This window comes from Pinus tabuliformis, chromosome J, assembly GCF_031772625.1.
Source record: "Pinus tabuliformis cultivar Carrire ecotype Pingquan chromosome J, CPIR1, whole genome shotgun sequence".
Taxonomy (NCBI): Eukaryota; Viridiplantae; Streptophyta; class Pinopsida; order Pinales; family Pinaceae; genus Pinus; species Pinus tabuliformis.
Window position 1 is genome coordinate 94159848 of NC_142295.1, and position 23353 is coordinate 94183200.

At 41.6% G+C, this 23353-nt stretch overlaps 1 protein-coding gene across 6 annotated transcripts in view; it reads right to left on the minus strand.

The window, feature by feature from the left end:
* Positions 1 to 23353, minus strand: part of LOC149225678 (uncharacterized) — a 223154-nt gene that overhangs the window by 180038 nt on the left and 19763 nt on the right. For all 6 annotated transcript variants that reach the window (XR_016247688.1, XR_016247687.1, XM_089377266.1 and 3 more), the window contains exons 2-3: positions 17841 to 17913; positions 17014 to 17072 (exon numbers count right to left, since the gene is read on the minus strand). Coding sequence is in view for 4 of the 6 variants with exons in the window: in XM_089377266.1 (XP_089233392.1) it covers positions 17014 to 17072; positions 17841 to 17913 (132 nt within the window). In the remaining 2 variants the exon portion in view is untranslated. The remainder of the gene's footprint in view (positions 1 to 17013; positions 17073 to 17840; positions 17914 to 23353) is intronic.

Here is a 23353-nt window from a genome sequence, read left to right on the forward strand (position 1 = left end):
CACTGATTTTCCCGCATTGGGTTTTTCTAGGGATATTTGTCCAAAAATAACGGTGTAATGTGTTGTGTATTTCTTTCTTGCTCAGCTTCTTATTTTCGCATATAATTTTAATTGGTGAAAGCTGCAGTGTATTGGTTTCGGTATTTGTTGTAAGTAGTAAATAATTTGTTCAGTAATTAACAAATAGAAGGAACTTAATCAGTTGCTGCAGTAGAAATTTGGGCTTCCAAATTTTCACAAAGTCAACATTGGTCAAATAGTCAAACTTCGGCCTGCATTCAAGCTTAGCCATGCAGTCAAATCCATATTCTGCTCAACCCTTTCGCTTTGTCAACAATCAAACAAATTCACATATGCGGCCTCCAAAACTTGGTCAAAAATAGACCGGTCAACTTCAATTAAACTTGGCCTCCTCACATGTGTCGTTGTCCAAGAGAGATAAGATTATGATGAGAGAGAAGATGAATTGCTCTTGCTTGGTGGAGAAAATGAGATGTCACATAATCTATTTATACTTGTCTAATGGGACAAAATAATCCAAGGGACACACCCTTTCATTTCGCAAGGACGACTTGACACTCCAAAAATAAATTTATTTAAATTTTCATAGGTCGACTTGGAGACCGCTTTTGCCATGCAGGAATACCTCCCAATGTTACAAAAAATCAGCAGTCCCTCTTAGCGAGGGAGGTGTTCTCCTTAACTGCAAACAAATTTCCCCTTAGATGAAATTTCTCCTCCACAAGAAAAGTTCATGAGCTTGCTATGTTGATGTAGTGTTTCCTCACATGCACGTCTATAGATATAGATCACTCCATCCTAAAGCAAGCAATATGAGTAACCTGGGCCATTTACCACTAGCCAAATCAACATGGCTTCTCACGAGAAGGCCTGCCCCTAGGCCATTCACCCCTAGCCAAATCAGCATGGCCCAGTCAAATCAACATGACTACTCAGGTGAATGTATCCATCTCCCATGGTCAAACCAGCATGACCCGGTCATATTGGCATGGCTTCTCAAGAGATTGTTTTCTCAACCCTGCAAAGACATCAACACTCCCTCTCAACAAGGGGGGCATTTTACATCACACCAAGCTTGTTTCTGAAGTATACAAACTTCGCTCTAGACAGAGGCTTGGTGAGAATGTTCACAATCCACTTGTCCGTGGATATGTATTGTAGCTTCACTGCTCCCTTCTGCACCATGTCTAGGATGAAGTGATATTTGATCTCAATATGCTTTGACCTGTCATGAAAAATTGGATTCTCCGAAAGCTTAACACAGCTTTGATTTTCACAAAATATCAAGGTCGACTCAAGCTCCTAATCAAATAGTCATACAAGTAGCTTTCAAAGCCACACTACTTCCTGACTTGCTAGACTTGCTAGAATACACTCTGCATCTATTGTACCGAGTCCGATAGAAGTCTACTTCTTCCTAAACCAGGATATCATAGTCGATCCCAAGCTGAAGCAGGCACCCCGAGGTGCTCTTTCTGTCCTCTGCACTCCCAACCCAATCTGAATCAGTATATCCCTGTAACCTTACTTCACCACCTGAGACATATCTCAAACCATATCCAATTGTACCACACAAGTACCTCAACACATGCTTTGTTGCAACCCAATGTACCTGCCTCAACTCGACCATATACTGGCTTAGGGTGTTCACTACAAAGCAAATATCTAGCCTGGTGTGAACCAGGTACATCAAGGATCCAATCAAATGTTTGTACATCATGGGATCCACCAAATCTGAATCTGAAGTGGAATCACTCAACTTCTTCAAATTGGTCAACATGAGTCTAGTCGTGGACTTGCAATCCATCATGCTAAATCTCCTCAAAAGTTGAACAATGTACTTCCCTTGTCCTAGAAAGATCTCATAAGGTCTCTGCCACACCTCTAATACCAAGAAACAGTGCATCAAACCAAGATCCTTCATCTCGAACACCAAGGCCAACTCCCTTTTGCACCCGACAATGAGCCTCTCTGCTCCAATAAGGAACAGATCATCCAGATATAGCGCCAAGATTAAAGGATCGCCATCAATAATCATGAAGTAAAGGTCAAGATTCACAACACTCTCAGTGAAGCCCAAGCTCATTAAGTATCCATCAATCCTGGAATACCACGCCCTAGGTACCTGCTTCAGTCCGTACAAAGCGTTCTTCAATCTGCAAACATGGTACTCCTTCCCACATACCTCGAAGCCCTGAGGTTGTTCTATGTACACTTCCTCCTCAATCACACCATTGAGGAATGTGATACACATATCCATCTAATATATCTTCCAACCCATAATTGAAGCAAGAGAAACAATAGTTCTAATAGAAGTGTACCTGGCGACCGGAGAAAACATCTTGTCATAATCCATTCCCTCTTTCTAGGAGAACCCTCTCACCACGAACCTCACTCTATACTTCTCGATGTTGCCATTTGTTGCATGCTTGATCTTATAGATCCACTTAGAAGTCACCATTGACTTCCCTTCTAGTCTCACGACTATCCCCTACACATCATTCTTCATGATGAACTTATACTCTTCCATCATGGCATCCTTCCAAACATGTTGGCATGTTGCCTCCTCATAACTGGAAGGCTCAGAATCAATGATGATGCTCATCAATGACATATAACCCAAGAACCTTTGTGGTCGCTTGCTCTACCTGGAAGTACCACAGGGAGCTGCATGCCCTTCTACATACTACAAAGTGTAACGAAGCTGCGCTAGCCTCTTCCTGGTCCCTGAAACATCTCTCAATGGGTCTACTAGCCTTGTTGGTTCTACAGACTCCTCTTGGTCATCTTGAGGATGAACAACTGGAATAAAAGGACCTGTATCTGCATCCTTCGGAGCCTCCTGCTCCTCACTATCAATTTCCATGTGGGACTATCTAGACCTCCTAAAGGCTACCTCCTGTTGAGAAATGCAGCAAGAAATTCTCAATTTAAATTGACAAAATTCAAATTTCCACATCAGCAGACAACTTGGATGCAGTTAACTTGTGTGACATGACTCGTGTCACCTAGTTTACTCGGGAAATTCGAGTTGGAGGAATTAGAGTTCAATTAAGCATGTTCGATTGCTAATTTGTAGCAATCAAAGTCAGTTATCTCAAGTTGTTTTTAGTTAAACTAGTTCCAACTGTTGGAGGAACTAGTTGAAGGTCAGTTGTGCAGTGGGACTTCAGTCAAACTTAATGATCATCCAGTTAACTGATCAAGCAGCCCAAAACAACTAGTGCATGCAAATAATTCAAGTTACCTAATTGAGGTGGAGATTCCAAGGAAGTGTAACATCAGTGGTAGACTATTCCGAGGTGTACAGGTGTTGCATACAACACGATGATCAACTTGAGGAATTACGCAATCCATTTTGGAGAAATTCCTAAATAATAGGGACCTAATTCCTCAAGGAATTGTGCAAGGAAATAGTGGCTCAAGCAAAGGCAAACTTTGACTAAGTCTGAGCTTCTCAGTGAGCAGAGAGATAGGTTATGCACTTGCAAGTTGTGCTCAGTTTAGCAAAGCAATTGTCAAACATCTCTATTCATCATATTAATGCAAGCAAGCATTGGGGTTTTTAGCAGTTTGCTTTCCCCAGGAAAAATACTATTTGCATGTGTGCAATTTCTTATTACATGTCTGATATTTTTGTTCTAAATTGTGAATTAATGTCGCAGAGCAATAGAGTAGGTTTGTGTCTTGTGATTTTGATTAAAACTTCATGAACAGTTGCAAATCTACATCGTAATTTCTACATGGTATTAGAGCAGGATTCACATTAGAGCAAGAATTTCGAAGTTGTTTCTTAGGAGGTTCGAATTTGGAGTTCAGTGCAGCAGGATTTCTTCAGAGCTGAGAAGATGGCCTTCAATGGACTAAGGCTAGAGTATGCCTTGGAAGGCACCTCTAATTTTGTTTCATGGAAGGATCGCATGGAGGCGGTATTGGATGACAATGGATTGCTAGAATACATCAAGATAGATGTTACAAAACCACCAGATTTTGATGCCCAGAACCTTGCTCAGTGGAAGAAAGATGTAGCCAAGGTGAGGAGAATAATCTTGGAGGGAGTACGGGATCACATTGTCTCAAATCTCCACGGAAAAGAAACTTCGTTCACAATGTGGAAAGCACTAACATAATATTCGAGAATAATAGTGACCACAGGAAGCTGGCACTCAAGGATAAACTTCGAAGTATCAAGATGCAGAAGAATGACACTATTCCACAATATCTGAGCAAGTTCACACAATGTCGTGATGAACTTGGCGGGGTTGGTGTTAATGTTCTTGAAGAAGACTTGGTAAGCCTAGCCCTTCTAGGCCTTCCCAAGAGTTGGCATAGCTATCAAGATTCGGTGAATGGGAGGGAGAAACTACCGAATTGGGAGTGCTTATGGTTCAATTTGGTACAGGAGGAAATAAGGCGGAATACCAGAGATGGGACTTCATCCAAGGGCGAGGATGAAGAAAAATTTGCATTGGATGGAAAGGCAAAGAAGGGAAAAGGGAAGAAATCTCAATCCAAACCAAAATCCAGTCAAGGGGACAAGAAGAAATATTTGTCCAAAATTAAATGCTTCCATTGTCATGAATTCAGGCACTATGCCACGAAGTGTCCACACAAAAAGGCAAGCAAGAAGACCTCAAGAGGAGCGGCAGGTGAAGCCTTGGCTTCATAGTTCAAGTTTGACTTTACCCTCATTGCATGCATGGCCAGCACAATGATGGGGAGCGCGTGGTACCCGGACTCAGGTGTATCGTTCCACATGACACGGTGTAGAGATTTTTTCAGTGAATTGGAAGAAAAAGATTTGCAGATGCACATCGAGATGGGGGATAAAAAAGGTATAGCACGATTGGGATTGGTACAATCACCTTTTAGAGGAAGTCGAGCTCCCCCCTCAAGCTCAAGGATGTCATGTCCGTTCCGGGCCTAAAGAAAAATCTCGCCTCTGTTGCAGTTTTGGATGATGTGGATATGATGTGATCCTCAGCAAAGGAAAAGCATTCCTGAGACACATAGCCACGGGACATGTAAAGCAGATCGAGGTTCGTGTGAAGAACCTGTATAAGCTAGATGTGGAAGAATGTGTTACATTAAGCACAAAGGCGGAGAAGGTGTAGAGTCGCGATGTCGGTGAACTTTGGCACAAAAGACTTGGCCATTTGCATCATGGTGCCTTGAAGATTATGCAGCAGATAACCATAGGCCTCCCCAAAGGAGCACTTGAGCAACAGGATGTATGCAAAGGATGTACTTTGGGGAAGTACAAAAAATCCACATTCCATGATCAGGACAACAAAGCACATGCAGTCCTAGAAAGGATCCACTCTGATGTCTGTGGACCTTTCTTGATAGCCTCCACTGCCAAGCACAAATATTTTGTCATTTTTATTGATGACTTCTCACGGAAGTACTGGATCTTATTCATGCGGAAGAAAGATGAGACATTCTCCAAGTTCGTAGAATTCAAGGCACTGGTTGAGAAAGAAATCGACAAGAAGGTGAAGGCTCTCAGGAGCGATAATGGAGGTGAGTACGTGTCGAATGAATTTAAAAAAATTGTGCAAAAGAAGGCATTCGACGAGAGTTGACAGCACCCCACAACCCACAGCAGAATGGGGTGGTTGAGAGAAAGAACCGTAGCATTATGGGAGCAGTGAGGGTGATGTTGCATGACCAAGGCCTACCTCTGCATTTGTGGGCCGAGGCATGCAACACAGCAGTCTATTTACAGAATCGAAGTCCTCATCAGATTCTAGGCATCATTACACCGGAGGAGGCTTTTTCGGGGAGAAAGCCAGATGTGTCACACTTCAGGATTTTGGGAGCCTTTGTTTACTGCCATATCTCCAAAGAATCAAGGAAGAATCTAGAACCAACAACAGAATTGAGGGTATTTGTGGGTTACACAGAAACTCCACACAACTACTGTGTACTTGTCATCCCTCAGGATGACAGTTATTCAAAGGTATGTAAAGTTTGATGAGGAAAAAGCGATGTGGTGCTCTCTTGAGAGGGAGCTTCAGATCCCACTAAAAGAGGAGCTTTTAGCTCCAAAGGAGGAACCTCAGGAAGTTGTGGAGCAGCCACAAATTGAGGAGCAGAGAGTGGAGACAGCCACTCAAGCAAAACCATCCAAAGAAGGCAGAAAATGAACCAGGGAAGCTGAGAGACTTGTGCAGGATGCGAGGGATAATGTGGGTGCTCCTTCAAATCAGCGCAGGCAGAGAAGGTCACCTAATTAGTACACTGGCTACATGGCTCTAATGATTGAGCTTGTAGAGACTGAGCCATCCTCTTTCGAGGAAGCAGTAGAGCAACCTATATGGGTTGATGCAATGGTGGAGGAATATGAATCCATTGTAAAGAACAGTGTTTGGGAAGTGGTCCCAAGACCAACAGATAAATCAGTTGTGGGTTCGAGATGGATCTTCAAGGTGAAGCAGGCAGCAGATGGAAGCATAGAGAAGTATAAGGCCAAATTTGTGGCCAAGGGGTACTCTCAAGTTGAAGGGATTGACTATGAGGAGACCTTTGCTCCTATAGCAAGGTACTCATCCATTAGATCAATTCTTGCTTTGGTTGCGCAAATGGGGTGGAAGATCCACCAAATGGATGTAAAAACAACATTTCTCAATGGAGTTATTGAGGAGGTGTACATTGAGCAACCAAAAGGTTTTGAGAATTTTGATCGAGAGTCTCATGTGTGCAGACTCAAGCGAGCGTTGTACGGTCTCAAACAAGCACCCTGTGCTTGGTACACTAGGATCGATAGCTATCTCACTGGTTTGGGATTCACCAAAAGTGAGGTGGATGCAAACCTCTATCATATCTTGGTAGAAGGTAAATTGTTGATTATTGTCTTATATGTTGATGATTTGATTTTAACTGATGATGAGCAATTATCAAATCTTGCAAGGAGGACCTTGCAAGGGAGTTTGAAATGAAGGACATGGGTCTCATGCACTACTTCCTCGAGTTGGAAGTATGGCAAGGCGATGGGGAACTATTTGTCTCTCAAGGCAAGTATGCAAATGAGATACTACAGAGGTTTTGCATGGAGAGTTGCAAACCCATGGAGACACCTCTAGCGACCAACTGGAGGAAGGAGGATGTCACTTCAGGTGAAGAAGTGGATGCTACCATTTATCAGCAGCTAGTGGGTTCATTGATGTATCTTGTGAACATATGACCAGATATGTGTTATGCAGTCAACCAGCTGAGCCAAGCTATGGTTAGGCCAACCAAATTATTTTGGAAAGCAGCTAAACATGTTCTACAGTACCTCAGAGGCACTACCCAATTTGGACTATGGTACAGACGAACAAAGGGAGTGAAGCAGTGTGGCTTCAAGATGCAGATTGGGCAGGAAGTCCATTAGATCAAAAGAGTACATCAGGTGGAATTTTCAGTGTTGGGTCCACAACGGTTTCCTGGTATAGCAGGAACCAAAGATCTGTGACGCTCAACTCAATAGAAGCACAATACATGGCTTCCAATCAAGCAGATGTGAGGCGATCTGGATGAGAAAGATACTTGTTGGACTGTATGGTCAGATGATGGAACTAGTTGTGATCTACTGTGATAATCAGAGTTTCATCAAGATCTCTGAGAATCTTGTTTTTCACGATCAATCCAAGCGTATAGATATATGGTATCACCATTTATGGGACTGTGTGCAAAGGCGGATAATGTTGTCACAGTACATTCCAACAAAGGAACAAGATGCTAACATTTTGACAAAGGCCTTGTCAAGAGGGAAGTTCGAGTTCCATAGGTGCAGGATAGGGGTGGTTGATAATCCCTTTCTTGTTGAGAGGAGTATTGAAAAATGCAGCAACAAATTCTCAATTGATTTTGCCTTGATTAAATTGAGAAAATTCGAATTTCCACATCAGCAAACAACTTGGATGCAGTTAACTTGTGTGACATGGATTGTGTCACCTAGTTTACTCAGGAAATTCGAGTTGGAGGAGTTAGAGTTCATTTAAGCATGTTTTATTGCTAATTTGTAGTGATCAAAGTCAATTATCTCAAGTTGTTTTCAATTAAACTAGTTCCAACTGTTGGAGGAACTAGTGGAAGGTCAATTGCGTAGTGGGACTTCAGTCAAACTCAGTGATCATCCAGTTAAGTGACCAATCAGCCCAAAATAGCTAGTGCATGATGAGAATTCAAGTTACCCAGTTGAGGTGGAGATTCCAAGGCAGTGTAAAATCAATTGTAGACTATTTCAGAGTGTCAGGTGTTGCATGCAACCTGATGATCAACCTAAGGAATTGCGCAATCCATTTTGGAGAAATTCCTAAATAATAGGGGCCTAATTTCTCAAGGAATTGTGCAAGGAAATAGTGGGTCAAGCAGAGGCAAAATTTGACAATGTCTGGGTCACAGCTTCTCAATGAGCAGAGAGATAGGTTATGCACTTGCAAGTTGTGCTCAATTGATCAAAGCAATTGTAATACATCTCTATTAATCAAATTAATGCAAGAAAGCATTGAGGTTTTTAGTAGTTTGCTTTCCCCGAGAAAAATACTATTTGCATGTGTGTGATTTCTTATTGCATGTCTAAGATTTTTGTTCTAAATTGTGAATTAATGTCTGCAGAGCGGTAGAGTAGGTTTGTGTCTTGTGATTTTGATTAAAACTTCATGAGCAATTGCAAATATACATTGTAATTTCTACACCTTCTCATCAAAAGTAGCATCTCGACTAACCTCAATCTGATGTTGTCCTGGAATGTAGATTTTGTAAGCCTTTGAAGTCTCGCTATATCCCACAAAAGTGCCCTTTTTACCAGAAGGTTCCAATTTTTTCCTCTTCTCCTTAGTCACATGAACATATACTAGACAATCAAAGATCCTCAAACGGCTAATCTCTGGCTTCCCTCTTATGAATGCCTCCTCAGTAGACTTGTCCTCCAATATCCCATGAGGACTCCTGCTCTGAACATAAACAATTGTGCTAGATGCCTCTGCCCATAAGAACAAGGGTAGATCTCGGTCATGAATCATCGCCTTCATAGCTTCCACAATGGACCTATTCTTTCTTTCCGCAACCCCGTTCTACTAAGGGTTGTGAGGAACGATCCACTCCCTCTTGATCCATAACTTCTTGCAGAAATCACAGAAGTCTCAGGAAGTATACTATCCTCCATTATCTGACCTCAAGACCTTGATCTTTTTTCCCTGTCTGGTTCTCTACTTGAGCCCTAAACTCCTAAAACATGCTGAAAACCTCATCCTTGGTCTTCATGAAATAGATCCAAGCCTTTCGGGAGAAATCATTGATGAAAGTCACCTATTACAAGTAACCTTCCAAAGATGATACCATCATCAGTCCACATATATCAGATGTTGAATTTTCTAAGTCTATCCGTTAGAAAATTAATCTGTATTCTGTTGGTTTATTTCTTCTACTTGTAAATTTTGAACAAGTTATTTAAAACATTTAAATACCGAAATAAACGCAATACAGTCACAACATCTATAGATCATCAACTGAAAGAAAACAAGCACACAAGTGACACTGTTATTTTTGGACAAATGTCCCCGGAAAAACCCAATGCGGGAAAACTAGTGTAGCTATTATGAGGGTTATATTATTATGCAGTCTTTTTGAGTACAACAGGGTGCCTAATCGGCTCACCTGACAAAGAAAAAATACACGGCAGCAATACATCTATATTCAAAAACAAGCATTCAGAAAACTTATCCCACAAAACCCTCTCCTGCACAACTGAAGCTCAGCGCTGGCCCTTCTGGCCTTTGCGTCAGCCTCCTGCTGATCTGCGTCAGCCCTCTAAGGCACTGTAGCCTTTGGGACCCTCTGCGTCACTCCAGCACCCTCTGCGTGGATGACGCAGTCCCTCTGGCCTCTGCACTGTCTCTGTTGGGCTCTACGTAGCCTGGACTGGTTGTTGCTCTCACTCTCTGCTTTTGCGCTGGTCTCTCAATATTGTCTCTACCTCTCTGCCTCGTACTCACTGCCCCTCGCTGCTAATCACTAATTCAACTTTGCTTGGCAACCCCGCTCTAGCAAAATGAATGACTGATCACTCTGGTGTATCTTCCAACTGACCCTCAAGCCTCCTCTTATATTTCTCGTTGGTCCTTCAACGGCCGAGATTAAATCTCTAATCAACGACTAAGATTAGATTTGGCTTTATCCATGACTTTTGGAACCTTCTAACCCAGTGTTATATTAATACCCATTAATATTTTATTTTTACCAAGTTTAGACTTAGGAACTCCATTAAAAATATTAATTATTTTAATATCTCCCAAACCGGGTACAATCTATCCAAACCATTTCTGGGTCTTGTAGATCTCATGTGTTTTAACCCCTCCACCAATTTTCATGGCTAGAGCACATCCGATGCTACCCCAAATCAACATCAGAATGCACTAGATCCAAGATACACTTGGACCTGCTATCACCATTCGGAAAAGATCCCTTGGCATTCTTGCTAAGTGCACATCCCCTACAAGATCCTTTATGGAATCTATCAAGATTCTCTTAACCTCGACTTCATCCTTCTTATACTTGGCTTTCTCCTCAGCTCCCTCTGGCTCTACAATGAATTTCTCGACATGACCCTAAAGCTCACTTTCTTCCAAGATAAAAAGTATCCTGGTCTTCCATGATCTGAAATTGGTGGTACCATCCAACCTATCTTCAACTCTAAGACTTGGTGCCATTTTGACAAGAAATCCAAAAACCAATCTAGTTGTTGAATATTGTCTCTTAGGTTGATTTCCATGGTTGATCTTTCAATAGAGCTCTAATAACATGTTGAATTTTCTACGTAAGAGTGCAGTAGATGCAATTTCCTACCAGGTAATTACTTCCAAATGATTTTCAACCAGTGTTTTATGCCACTACTATCATTGAATAATTACACTTCAAAAAACTTGAACAGTAAATAGAATGAAAATAGTAAAGATCATAGAAAGACAGCCATGCACAATAGAGACAAGAACTTTACCTTAGGAAACCCAACCTTGGGAAAAAAACTAACAACTTTTCTTTAGGAGAAATTATTCTTCAGCAAGGTTTACAAACAAACAAATTGTCTCGAAATATGTGCCAATATACAAATCCAAATACAAGCAAAACCTAGTCAAACAACATCAAGCCAACGCTGGTCAAACTAGCCAAAATATACAAAAGTCAATGCTGGTCAAAAAATCAAACTTTGGCCTACAGTCAAGCTCGACCCTACAGTCACATTCGTACTATAGTCAAATTTGTACTGCGATCAACCCTTCGGCCTGGACAACGGTCAAATAGATTCACACGCGCAGCCTCCACGACTTGTTCAAACACAAATCGGTCAACTTCGGTCAAACTCAGCCTCCTCACATGTGCAGTTGTCCAAGAGAGATAAGATGATGATGAGAGAGAAGATGAATTGCTCTTGCTGAGTGGAGAAAATGAGATGTCACATCTGTGAAAATTCCTAGACTCGAAGGAACCCCTACTGCAGCAAATTTGAATCTACTTCACCTACTTGGTTTTAATTACATTCATCAAGTTATTCTTCTGGATACTGAAGCAAATTACTTCAGCAGCCTACACTAATTAAATATTTGATCTCATGAAATAGAAAACAGAGCAAAGAACAAGATACATAGGACACACTTATTTTTAGACACAATAGTCCCCGGAAAAACCCAATGCGGGAAAACTGGTGCAGCAGTTCTAAGGGTTTATTATTATGCAAGAGAAATATCTGAACACAAATCTAGGATGCTCATCTAGCAATCATTTACAAAGAAAATATTGGCGAAAAATCTGAGTGAGTTTTACCTCACTTCACTCGGCAAAATTACCACTGGTCTGACACAAGACTGGCTAACCCCGGCTATTTCTGCGTCACCTCTTCTACCCTTTGCGTCAGCTTTCCCAACTATTCCGACAGTTCCGACTATTCCCAGCAGTTCCAACTTCTACCCTCTGCGTCAGCTTTCCGGTTGTTCCGGCAGTTCTGGCTTCTGCCCTCTACGTCAACTTTCCCAGTTGTTCCAGCAATTTCAGCTTATGCCCTCTGCGTCAGCTTCCCCGGCAGTTCCAGCTTCTGCGTGACAGGCATTTTTCCTACTTTGTTGGCTTTCTCTGCCTCTCTATCTATATTCTCTAGAAAGTCCTTCTCCCAGATTCTCACTACCCCTCTGCTGCAGAATGATCACTTAATTCGAAATCCTTAGCAAACCCTACCCTAGGAATCGAATTCTTGATCAATTCGTTCTCTCCATGTGTGTTTCCAAATGAACACCAAGCCTCCATTTTATACTTTCCCTGTTGAGTCTTCAATGGCCAAGATTAAGTCTCTAATCAATGGCTAAGATTAAAACATGACTTGATCTACCTTCTAGATCATTCTCACCCATATTTTGATTAATACTCATTAATATTTTAATTTCCCTAAGTTTAGACATAGGAACCCTATTAAAAATATTAATTATTTTAATAAAATACAATCCGGGTGGAATTTCACCAAATGGTTTATGGGTTCTTTAAAACTCATGTGCCTTAGCCTCTCCACCAATTTTCAAGGCTAGAGCACTTCTGATGCTACCAAAAACTAACACTACCTCTTAGCGAGGAAAGTGCTCTAACAACAATGCCCAACTACATGTTGCTCTACTTCTGAAGCATCTCCCTTTCCGCAATGTTGTTGCCACCAACACTGTGTTGTTGTTGCCACTGTACTACTACCCATGACACTACCACTACCATTGTTGCATCTATATTACAACTCTCTCTCGAACGCTGCATCTGCTATGTTGCTAGCACTACCACTGCTAACACTGCATTTGTACTGCTACTCAGTTGCTGAGAGAAGCAACTGAAAAACATCCAAAATTAGTTGAAATTAACATAATAGAATGAATGTTGGAATCTGACAGCTGCTGACTCTGACCCTCTGAATCTTTTGCGCTGCTGCTGACTCTGACCCTCTGAATCTTTTGCGTTGCTGCTGACTCCTGCACTGTGCCAACTACATTGTTGCCAACCTTGCTCTGCATTGATCAGTCTCTGGTCCCCAACTACTACATTTGTCCTCCAAACACTCCACTGCATCATCTGACACTAAGTCCATCTCGCTACTGCTAAATCTTGGTCTCACGTAGCAAGGAATTGATCCAAGAGGTGGACTTCGCAAGGATCCTGCCCACATTTAGTCCTCCTGACTACAGCTCAATATCGCCCCATCTCCCTCTTGGAGATGCGTGGGCACTCATGGCAAACTCATCTTCGTCAATCTTTGCTGGAGTAGCCATAGGATCATGTTTCTCATCCTTGACATTTTGCTTCAAAGGACACTGGGATGCAAAGTGGCCCATCTCGCCACATCTAAAACATTTCACCTTCGAAATGTCCTCCTTCTGATTCTGCTTCTGTTGTCCCTTTGATGCTAGAGCTGCGTTTTCCTCCTCCTCCTTCATCTTTGTGCCACTCACACTGCTGCTATTGAGGTTGACCTTCACTAGGTTCCTCCTTAACCCCTCTTATTGAAGAGTTGCCCACATCTCCTCCCAAGAAGGTAGTTTTTCCTTGCCCAATATGCTTTGGACGAAAACTTTCCATTCATCTGAGACTCCATTCAAGGCTATCCTCACCATCGCGGTTGGCTGAGGAGTGGACCCCACTGCAACAAGCTGGTCTCTAGTGTCCTGAAGACGCTGAAGATAGAGGTTCGCCCCTTCTCCTTTCTGCATCAAGGTCCGCTTCAACTTTTGCTCTAAATACATCTTCGTTGTTCGGAAGAGCCTTCATACAAAGAAGATAAAGCTTACCACATCTCTGAGGTTGTATCCTTGCCCTTCAAGTGTGAGACCACATGATCTCGAACTCCATTGAGAATGAGCCTCTTCGCCTTCCCCTGCTCGACCTTGTACTACGCAATCCCTTCAAGGGGATTCGAATTGCTGCCAAATGCAATTATTGGCCTCTCTGCTCAGCATTGGATCTGTTCTTCCTGTTTCACAATCAATGCTCTGATACCATGTGAAAATTCCTAGACTCGAAGGAACCCCAATCTGAATGTACTTCACCTACTTGATTTTAATTACATTCATCAAGTTATTCATCTGAATATTGAAGCAAATTACTTTTGCAGCGTACACTAATTAAATATTTGATCTCATGAAACAGAAAACAGAGCAAAGAACAAGATACATAGGACACACTTATTTTTAGACCAAATAATCCTCGGAAAACCCAATGCGAAAAAACCGGTGCAACAGTTCTGAGGGTTTATTATTATGGAGGAGAAATATCTGAATACAAATCTAGGATGCTCATCTAGCAATCCTTTACAGAGAAAACACTGGCAGAAAATCTGAGTGAGTTTTACCTCACTTCACTCGGCAGAATTTCGGCTAATCCGGCACAAGACTAGCTAACCCCAGCTATTTCTACGTCACCTCTTCTGCCCTCTGCGTCATCTTTCCCAACAGTTCCTGGCAGTTTCGACTTCTGCCCTCTACGTCAACTTTCCCCGTTGTTCCTGGCTGTTCCGACAGTTCCAATTGTTCCCGGCAATTCCGACTTCTGCCCTCCGCGTCAGCTTTCCTAGCTATTCTGGCAATTCTGATTGTTCACAGCAATTCCAGCTTCTGCCTTCTGAGTTAGTTGTCCCGACTGTTCCGATTGTTCCCAGCAGTTCCGGGTTCTACGTGATAGACAGCTTTTCTTCTCTGCTGGCTCTCTCCGCCTCTCTGTCTGTATTCTCTGGAAAGTCCTTCTCCCGGATTCTCACTGCCCCTCTGCTGCAGAATGATCACTTAATTCGAAATCCTTAGCAAACCTTGCCCTAGGAATCGAATTCTTGATCAATTCGTTCTCTCTGTGTGTGTTTCCAAATGAACCCCAAGCCTCCATTTTATACTTTTCCTGTTGAGTCTTCAACGGCCAAGATTAAGTCTCTAATCAATGGCTAAGATTAAAATATGACTTGATCTGCCTTCTAGATCATTCTCACCCATATTTTGATTATAATATTTTAATTTTTCTAAGTTTAGACTTAGGAACCCCATTAAAAATATTAATTATTTTAATAAAATACAATCCGGGTGGAATTTCACCAAACGGTTTTTGGGTTCTTTAAAACTCATGTGCCTTAGCCTCTCCACCAATTTTCAAGGCTAGAGCACTTCCGATGCTACCAAAAACTAACAACATCATATATTTATACTTGTCAAATGGGGCAAAAGAATCCAAGGGACACACCCTTTCATTTGGCTAGGCCAACTTGACATCTCGGGCCAACTTGACAATCCAAAAATAATTTATTTAAATTTTTCTAGACCAACTTGGAGACTCTTTTTGCCATGACGGAATACCTCCCGATGCTACCAAAAATCAACACTTCTACCTCTGGTAATTTTATTATAAGTACCTCTTTCTCTTCTATTTTCATTTGATGATCCTCTCCCTTTTGAGCTCTCTCCTTTCCTTGAGTTGGTAAAGTGAAGGTCTTCCCCTAAGTCCTTATTTTTACCAAATGTCTTATCATGTTGACCAACAAGTCAATAAGGGACTCATAAGTTTGATTTGCCAATTTATAGTTTGTAATGTTTCTATCATGTCGACCAACAAGTCAATAAGGGACTCACAAGTTTGATTTGCCAATTTGTAGTTTGTAATGTTTCTAGAAAATGTTTATAGGAGGGTGGAAGACTGTTCATCGTGATGTTGGTCATTAAACTTTCTTCCACATCTTTAAAACCAGCTTTCTGGAGTTCTTGCTGAATATTTTTCAAACAACATGTATTCCAAAGCATCTCCCCCTTCAGACATTTTCTGATTGACCAATTTGGTATGAAGCTCAACCCTTTTTACTTTGGATTGAGTATTTAACATCATTTTAAAAGTTGTCCATGTAGTCCAAGTATCAGATACATTGTTTATATGAATATACAGCTCATCAGTGACTAGAGATTTCAACAGTGCAAGTGCCTTTTCACCTCGTGCTTCCCATTTTGCTAGTTCTCTAGCGTCAGTGGGCTTAATTGGAGCTTTGTCTCCATTACAAATATTTCCCCAAATCATTAAAGACTGATGTATTTTGCATATGACAATGCCAAGTCATGTAGTTCTTGGGTCCTAATTTCTCTGATTTAACAAATAGATTGACTAGTTTTGACATGGTTAATTATTTATCAAATGCCCACAATCAAGAAATTGAAGACTATAATTCACAAAAGGCATTGCACACACTGCAGACGAGTGCTATAGGGGCTTGGCCTTGACCCTCTTACTGCCTCATGAAAAAGACATCAATAAAGTATTTCACTGACTCTTATCAATGCTTGAATTTGAGATTACAATGCTTCAATATGTGCCAAACTTTCAAAATTTAACAAAATGATAATCTTTAAAACAAGAACATATCCCCCTTCGAAGAGAACAATTTGTTCAAAAACTTCGATTACAATATAAACTGAACAAGTTCTCAACTCATAGTCAAACCAACCTCACCCTCAACCCCGCCCCCCCAAGCTATGAAAACCTTTAATCATTAAAGCATTACATTGACCCATATAACTCCAATTTCATGTGAATGGCATTAGAACCCATTTTTCAACCTTGTAAATCCAATTACAATAAAAAAAAAATAAAAATTAGTTAATTAAAAGAAACAATGTATATCCTCACTTTGACATAAACTCCCAAATTAACATAGGAATAGCACCCTTCTAAATAATATATCAAAAGGATCAGAGAAGATGTATATGGAGATGCTTCAACTCATCCACCCATCTATTAAAAGTGATATAGCTAATGTTTAATGGGTTTCCTGTCTTTATAATCCATAGTAGATTCAATGTGGTCTCCATTTGAGATTCAACACAAAAAAGACTTCAAATTCAACAAGAAGCCAAAGCGCAGTGTGGATTCAATATATTGTAATTTAACATGTGCCCATGAACTATTTCTCCATGCAAATAATAGAGCAGGTCAAATATTCAAAGATAGTGCTTAGTATACCACAGTAATATTCCTTGTAACATCGATAGCTTTGCACAAAGCTGTTTCCACTACATATTCTGCATCAAGCATGAATACCAAATCAGTAATCAACCCAGGAGAAGTGTAAATTATGCTCCTACATAACATGTCAAAACTCATAATTGCTCAAAACCATCTATGACTTGCCGAAAAAGGCAAGCCCGCAATTCACACCGTGAAAGCAAATGGTTGATTACTAAATCCCAACAATTGCAAGTTCAGAACTTTTTAGCCAACATACACTTGCACACATTTTATATTGCCATGGGATAAAGACATTTGTAGGTGTTTGAATATCTTGCAATTCAAGGTTAAGATGTACCGCAGACTTGCAAGATGCCACTGTAATTTAAAGAGATTGTCTAACCATACTCAAAATCAAAGCAATGTCCCTGTACTCAGTTCTAATAAAAAAACATATCACTCGTTTGCACAATAAACACACCTTGAATGACCTAAAACAAATCTTACTAAAACTAACATTTATAGTTAACACACTCGTATGCATATATCAACCTTTCTTCATTTGCAACTCACTCTTACTCACTATCTCCCTGATGATTGTTGAAGTTATCACCCAAAACTTGAAGAAATGAAAAATCCTGTACACTTAAAATGATGACCACTTGAAACATAATTTGGATGACTGCAAGTTCATTTCAGCAAATCCTAAAAGTTTGCTTTAAAATCTAACTAGTTGGCGACATTGCATGTACCTTTCCAATTTGTGAAACACTAGAACCTTTTGAAAACTCTGCTGAAAATGTGAACATAAAATCAAAAGGCTTACAGGGAACAGAAAGTACCACCGGGACTGCTAAAAGCTGATTTTTTAAGGTCCTCAGCAAATGTTGAGGGGACAACTTCTATTTTGAGGCCCTGTAGAATCATCAAAAGCAATGCACTCAGATTACAAAAATCATAATTTCAGTCACTAAGTCAAAATGTGAAAATAGAGGAGTTAGGGCAAGGAATGTGGAAATGTGGGTCGAATTCTTAAGAACCTATAAACTAAAAGACACTTGATAAAAGGCATGAGATCAGTGCAAGAAAGAATTGGCAAGCTGGACTTGAAACCTGGGGATTGTCAAATATGCCCATGATAACACTGAATGCAAGAAGAATAAAAGATTTGTATACAAATCAAAATCTTTGTGAAAGATTAAAGCATACATTAAAATTGGCATTTGCAAGAACAAAGTGAAATATCCCCTTTCAATATTTCATCATAGATAAAACCTGAAATGACTATTCAAAGAAGAGTGAACCATGGGCTACCTAAATAACAGTTGGAATATTCATATGATCATATTATAGGACCAGATTGTTGATTTTCTAGTGAAATCAAGACTAGCACAATTTTTCAAACTGAGAATTACTTCCAATGATACAATTAGACTTCTTTAGTGCATTTTAATCATTAAGCAGTTATACATGAAAATTTTCAACCATGAACTTTTTCAGTAGAGCAATAGAGATCACAATAAACAATAAGACAAGGACACCAAAATTTAGGTTAATGACCAGGGCAAAACTCACAAGGGGAAAACCCAGCAATCTTTCCTTATGAGAGAGTTCAATTCATCAAAATGTACATCAGAATATTCCAATCTTCTGACCTCAATAATTGCCAAGTCAAAGGAGATAGAAAATAGTCAACACTGGTCAAAGTCAAAGTCTACAACAGGGGCTGAATTTAGGTCTAAGATAGCTGAACAGAAGGGGCCAAAATTAACAGTCAACGAACCACAGTCAAATTTTGGTCAAATCACAGAAGCTGCCCTGCAGTCAATCAACGAGCCAGAACAGGAACAGAATTTCAGTCAAACAGAGTCAACAAACCACTAAAAATCTCAGCCTCCAAAACCAGTCAAAATCTCGGTCAAACAGAACCAATAATACCCAAGTCAATGTTGGTCAAACAAAAGTCAAGAGCTAGTCAATGTAGAACGAATCTTCTTCTTTCTCCTTCTCACGTGTGGACTATTATCCTTGTTTAAGATCGAATTGATGAGTAGTGTGAGGTGCCAAATGATGTCAATAGAACTCCAATTTAGATAAGTACTAGGAGGTTGGTTTCGACCATAGCGTCAAACCCATTCAATAAGTGGGGCCAACTTGTGCAATAGAGGCCACCTTGGTCAACATGAAAAATAAATAATTTCTTCTTTGATTTGACAATGAAAATACCGACCGAAGTTACCAATTTTCAACACCCACTCTTAGCTAGGGAGGTACTTTTCATCCTCTCTCTCACTCTCAAGATCAATCTCCCCCACCAATCCACTGGTCTCTTAGTAATAACCCAAGGGAGAGATCAGATGCACAAGTCTCATCATAAGGAAAGATACACAGCATCAAACTCATCCCATAAGCTGTGAAAATTCCACGACCGGAATTCCTACTGCAGCAAACTGATGTTATTTCTCCTACTTGTTAATCCATACAAGTTATTTACTATGTTCTACAGTAAATATTGAAGTGAATACACTGCAGACTTCACTTAATTAAATATTATGCGGAAACAAGAGACTGAGCAAGAAAGAAAATACAACACAAATTACACTGTTGTTTTTGGACAAATGTCCCCGGAAAAACCCAATGCAGGAAAACCGATGCAGCAGTTTTGGGTGGCCCTGCGTCAGCCTTTGCTTGAGAGTTGTTGGATCACTCTCTGCCTCTCTTTGTTGATGATTCTCCAGCTGAGAAAATCTCTCTCTCTCCGAATGCTATCCTGCCCCTCAACTGCAAGAAATCTCCTCGATCAGAATTTCCTCCTGAGAACTTCTCACTTCAGAAATTCAATCTCTTGATCTCTCGGTGTGTTTTCCAAATGACCCTCAAGCTCCCTTAAATAATCTTCTCGTTGACATTCAATGACACAGATTAAAAGCTAATCAATGGCTAAAATCATTTTAGCTTGATCATCGTCTTCTTCTAGAAGTTACACCCACAATTAGATTAATACCCATTAATATTTTTAATTTCCTAAGTTTAGACTTAGGGTCCCATTAAAAAATATTAATTATTTTAATAAAAATCATTTATGGGTGGAATTTCCCAAAACGCTTTCTAGGTTCTTTGGAATACATGTGCCCAAGCCTCCCTGCAAAATTTGAGGCCTAGAGCACATCTGATGCTACCCCAAATCAGCATAAGCCAAAACCCAATGGCATCAAGGTCAGTGCACAACTGACCATGGGATAAATCGATGAGGCCAACCTCTCCTGTTGGAATTTCTAAGTCTAACTATTAGAAATCCTTCCTGTACTTTCTGATTTATTTCTTCCTACTTGTTTTGTTAATTAACAAGTTATTTACCATGTAAATACTGAAAATAAATACAAGTACAGTCTCAACACATACAGATCATCAACTGAAGGAAAAACAAGCACACAAGTGACATCATTATTTTTGGACTAATGTCTCCGGAAAAACCCAATGTGGGAAAACTGGTGCAACTATCTAAGGGTTTTATTATTAAGTAGTTTCAGAATACAATCTGGGTGCCAGAAATGGCTCACCCAACAGAAAATGCCCTCGGTAGTAGTACCTCTCAGTCGAAGACAGATATCAACCCTAATCTGCCCCACGAAATCTCCCAGCATCAACCTCTAGGGTTTGCGTCAACCTCTCTGGCCCAGCGTCAGCCTCTCTGGCCCAGCGTAAGCCTCTCGTGGCTCTGCGTCAGCCTCTGGAGCCTCTGCGTCTCCCACGCTGGCCCTCCTTAGGCTCTGCGCAACTCCTGGCTGCCTTTGCGTGGCCTCTAGCTAGCTCTGCGTCAACCCTCTCACAGCTTCTGCGCTGATGCTCCTGGTACTATCTCTGCCTCTCTACTACTGCATTCACTGCCCCTCAACTGCAACTCTTATCACTCCTTCGATTTCCTCAGCAAGCCCTACCCCAGAAAATCGAATTTTTGATCAACTCGGTGTGTTCTCCAAGTGACACTCAAGCCTCCTCTTATACTTTTCTCGTTGACAATTCAACGACCGAGATTAAGTCCCTAATCAACGGCTAAGATAAGATCTGGCTTGATACATGACTTTTGGACCATTCTAACTCAGTTTTATATTAATTCATATTAATATTTTATTTACCCTAAGTTTCGACTTAGGGACTCCATTAAAAATATTAATTATTTTAATATCTCCCAAATTGGTTAGATTCTGCCCAAACCATTTCTGGGTATTGAAGATCTCATGTTTTTTAGCCTCTCCACCAATTTTCGTGTCTAGATAACATCCAATGCTACCCCAAATCAACACTCCCTCTTAGCGAGGATTGTGCTCTAGTAATACTCTTCACTAAGCATCACCCTGATCATCCAGCATCAGTCCCTATGCTGATGTTAGGCCTATTGCCCAACATCCTTTGCACTGTTGCATCATGTACTGCTACCCATGGCCCTGCCACTGCCACTGTTGCATCTGTACGGCAACTCCCTCTACATCTGTGATGTTGCCCATGGCCCTGCCACTGCCACTGTTGCGTCTGCACTGCAACCCCTCTCATCATGCTACATCGTGTTGCCCATAGCACTGCCACTGCTAACAGTGGCACTGCAACTCAGTTACTGAGAAGTAAGTAACTGATCTCCCAACTCTGACATCTCTGTCAGGCTAGAAACACTCCTAATGTTGAAGCTCCCTCTATCACTGACAAGTGCTCCCTCTCTGACCTCTGCGCTGCTGCAACAACTCTGTGCATCTTGCACTGCTGCCTCATGCTGTCCTAGGACTCCTGTACTATAGCTCCCTTTGTCGCTCCATCCGCATCCGTCTCTACTGACATCCGCCAGTGCTGCTACTCTTCGGGGCTCCCATAACAAGGTATAATCCAAGAGGTTGGGTACCTCGAGGATCCTGCCCCTCATCACCTGTAGTCCGTCTGACTACAGCTCGATGTCTCCCCACTTCCTCTCAAGTGGCGTATGAGCACTCATGGCACAGTCATCATTTGTTTCCACTTCTTTCTCCGCCCTTGCTAGCGCAGCCTTGGTCTCAGAAGCCTCGCCCTTGCTCTTCTACCTTGGACACTGGCTCGCATAGTGGCCCAGTTCCCCACAGTGGAAGCATTTGACCTTGGAGAGGTCCTTATTCTTTCGTTTCTCCTGCTTTCCCTCAGATGCTAGGGAAGCATCGTCTTCTTCCTCCTTCTTGATTCTAACCCCCTTGTCGTTGCTTCCCGCCTTGGTTAGCCTTTTGATCTCTTCTTAACGAAGAGTCACCCACAATTCCTCCCAATTTGGAAGGGTCGACCTGCCCATTATGCTCTGGACAAATACCTCCCAATCCTCTGAGATTGTGTTCAATGCGGTCCTCACCATCATGTCCTCATCCAGCGTGGCCCCTATGGAAGTCAGTTGATCCCAGATCTCCTTCAAACGACAGAGGAAGGTGTCTATATGTTCTCCCTTTTGCATCTAGTATGACTGTAGCTGATTTTCTAATAGCATCTTCCTCTGCAAGGAAGTATGCTGATACAATTTCGTCAGGGCCTCCCACATTGCATTTGTCGTGTCCTTTTTGGCAATGTGGTACTACATGGTTCTTGACCCCGTCAAGGATGATGCTCTTGGCCCTCGCCATTACCACCTGGTACTCTTCGTTCTCAGCCGGGTCAACTGGGATCGCTATCGTGTTCAAGGCGAAGTGCTTGAGAAGATTCCTATCTAGAATAGACAAGATCTTAGCCTTCCATACTATGAAGTTTGAGGCTCCGTCCAATCTGTCCTGATCTCTTACCCCATTCACTGTCATTTCACTGCTCCTCTTTCGACTCTTCCGAGTCTCTCTACTTCCCTCCTGGAAGTTCTTGGTGTGACTCCCTTTGAGCCTCGATTTCCCTCCTGGAAACCCCTCTGCCAATGTCGAGATGCCCCCACTCCGATCGTTAGTGCAGCTGCACCACTGATCCGGATTTCTTGGCTAGAAATCCTCGGCAGCAACTCCCTCCTCCTTGGTCTTGCCCTGTTAGGTATTGTTCTGACCACAGTACCCCACCAGCTTCACTCCGCAACTTACCCACAGCCTCCTATGCCCCAACAAACTGAAGGTTAGAGCCTCTAGGCTCTGCGCAATCCTGGCACCAACAAAATCCGCACCTCCTGGCCATGAGCGTCAATCCTTCCTGACTGAGAAAGGTGATCGGGCACTGCATAGGTCAGGTCTGCTCCTCTCTGCCATTGCGCTGATCCTCTTCGCGGCTCGAACGGATGACGCAGGCATTGCATCACCCCTTCCTTGTTGCTTTTCTGTTAGGAACAGCTTTTGTCACTCGGGACAATTGTTTCAGCTGTTGTTGTTTTGCTTGGCTG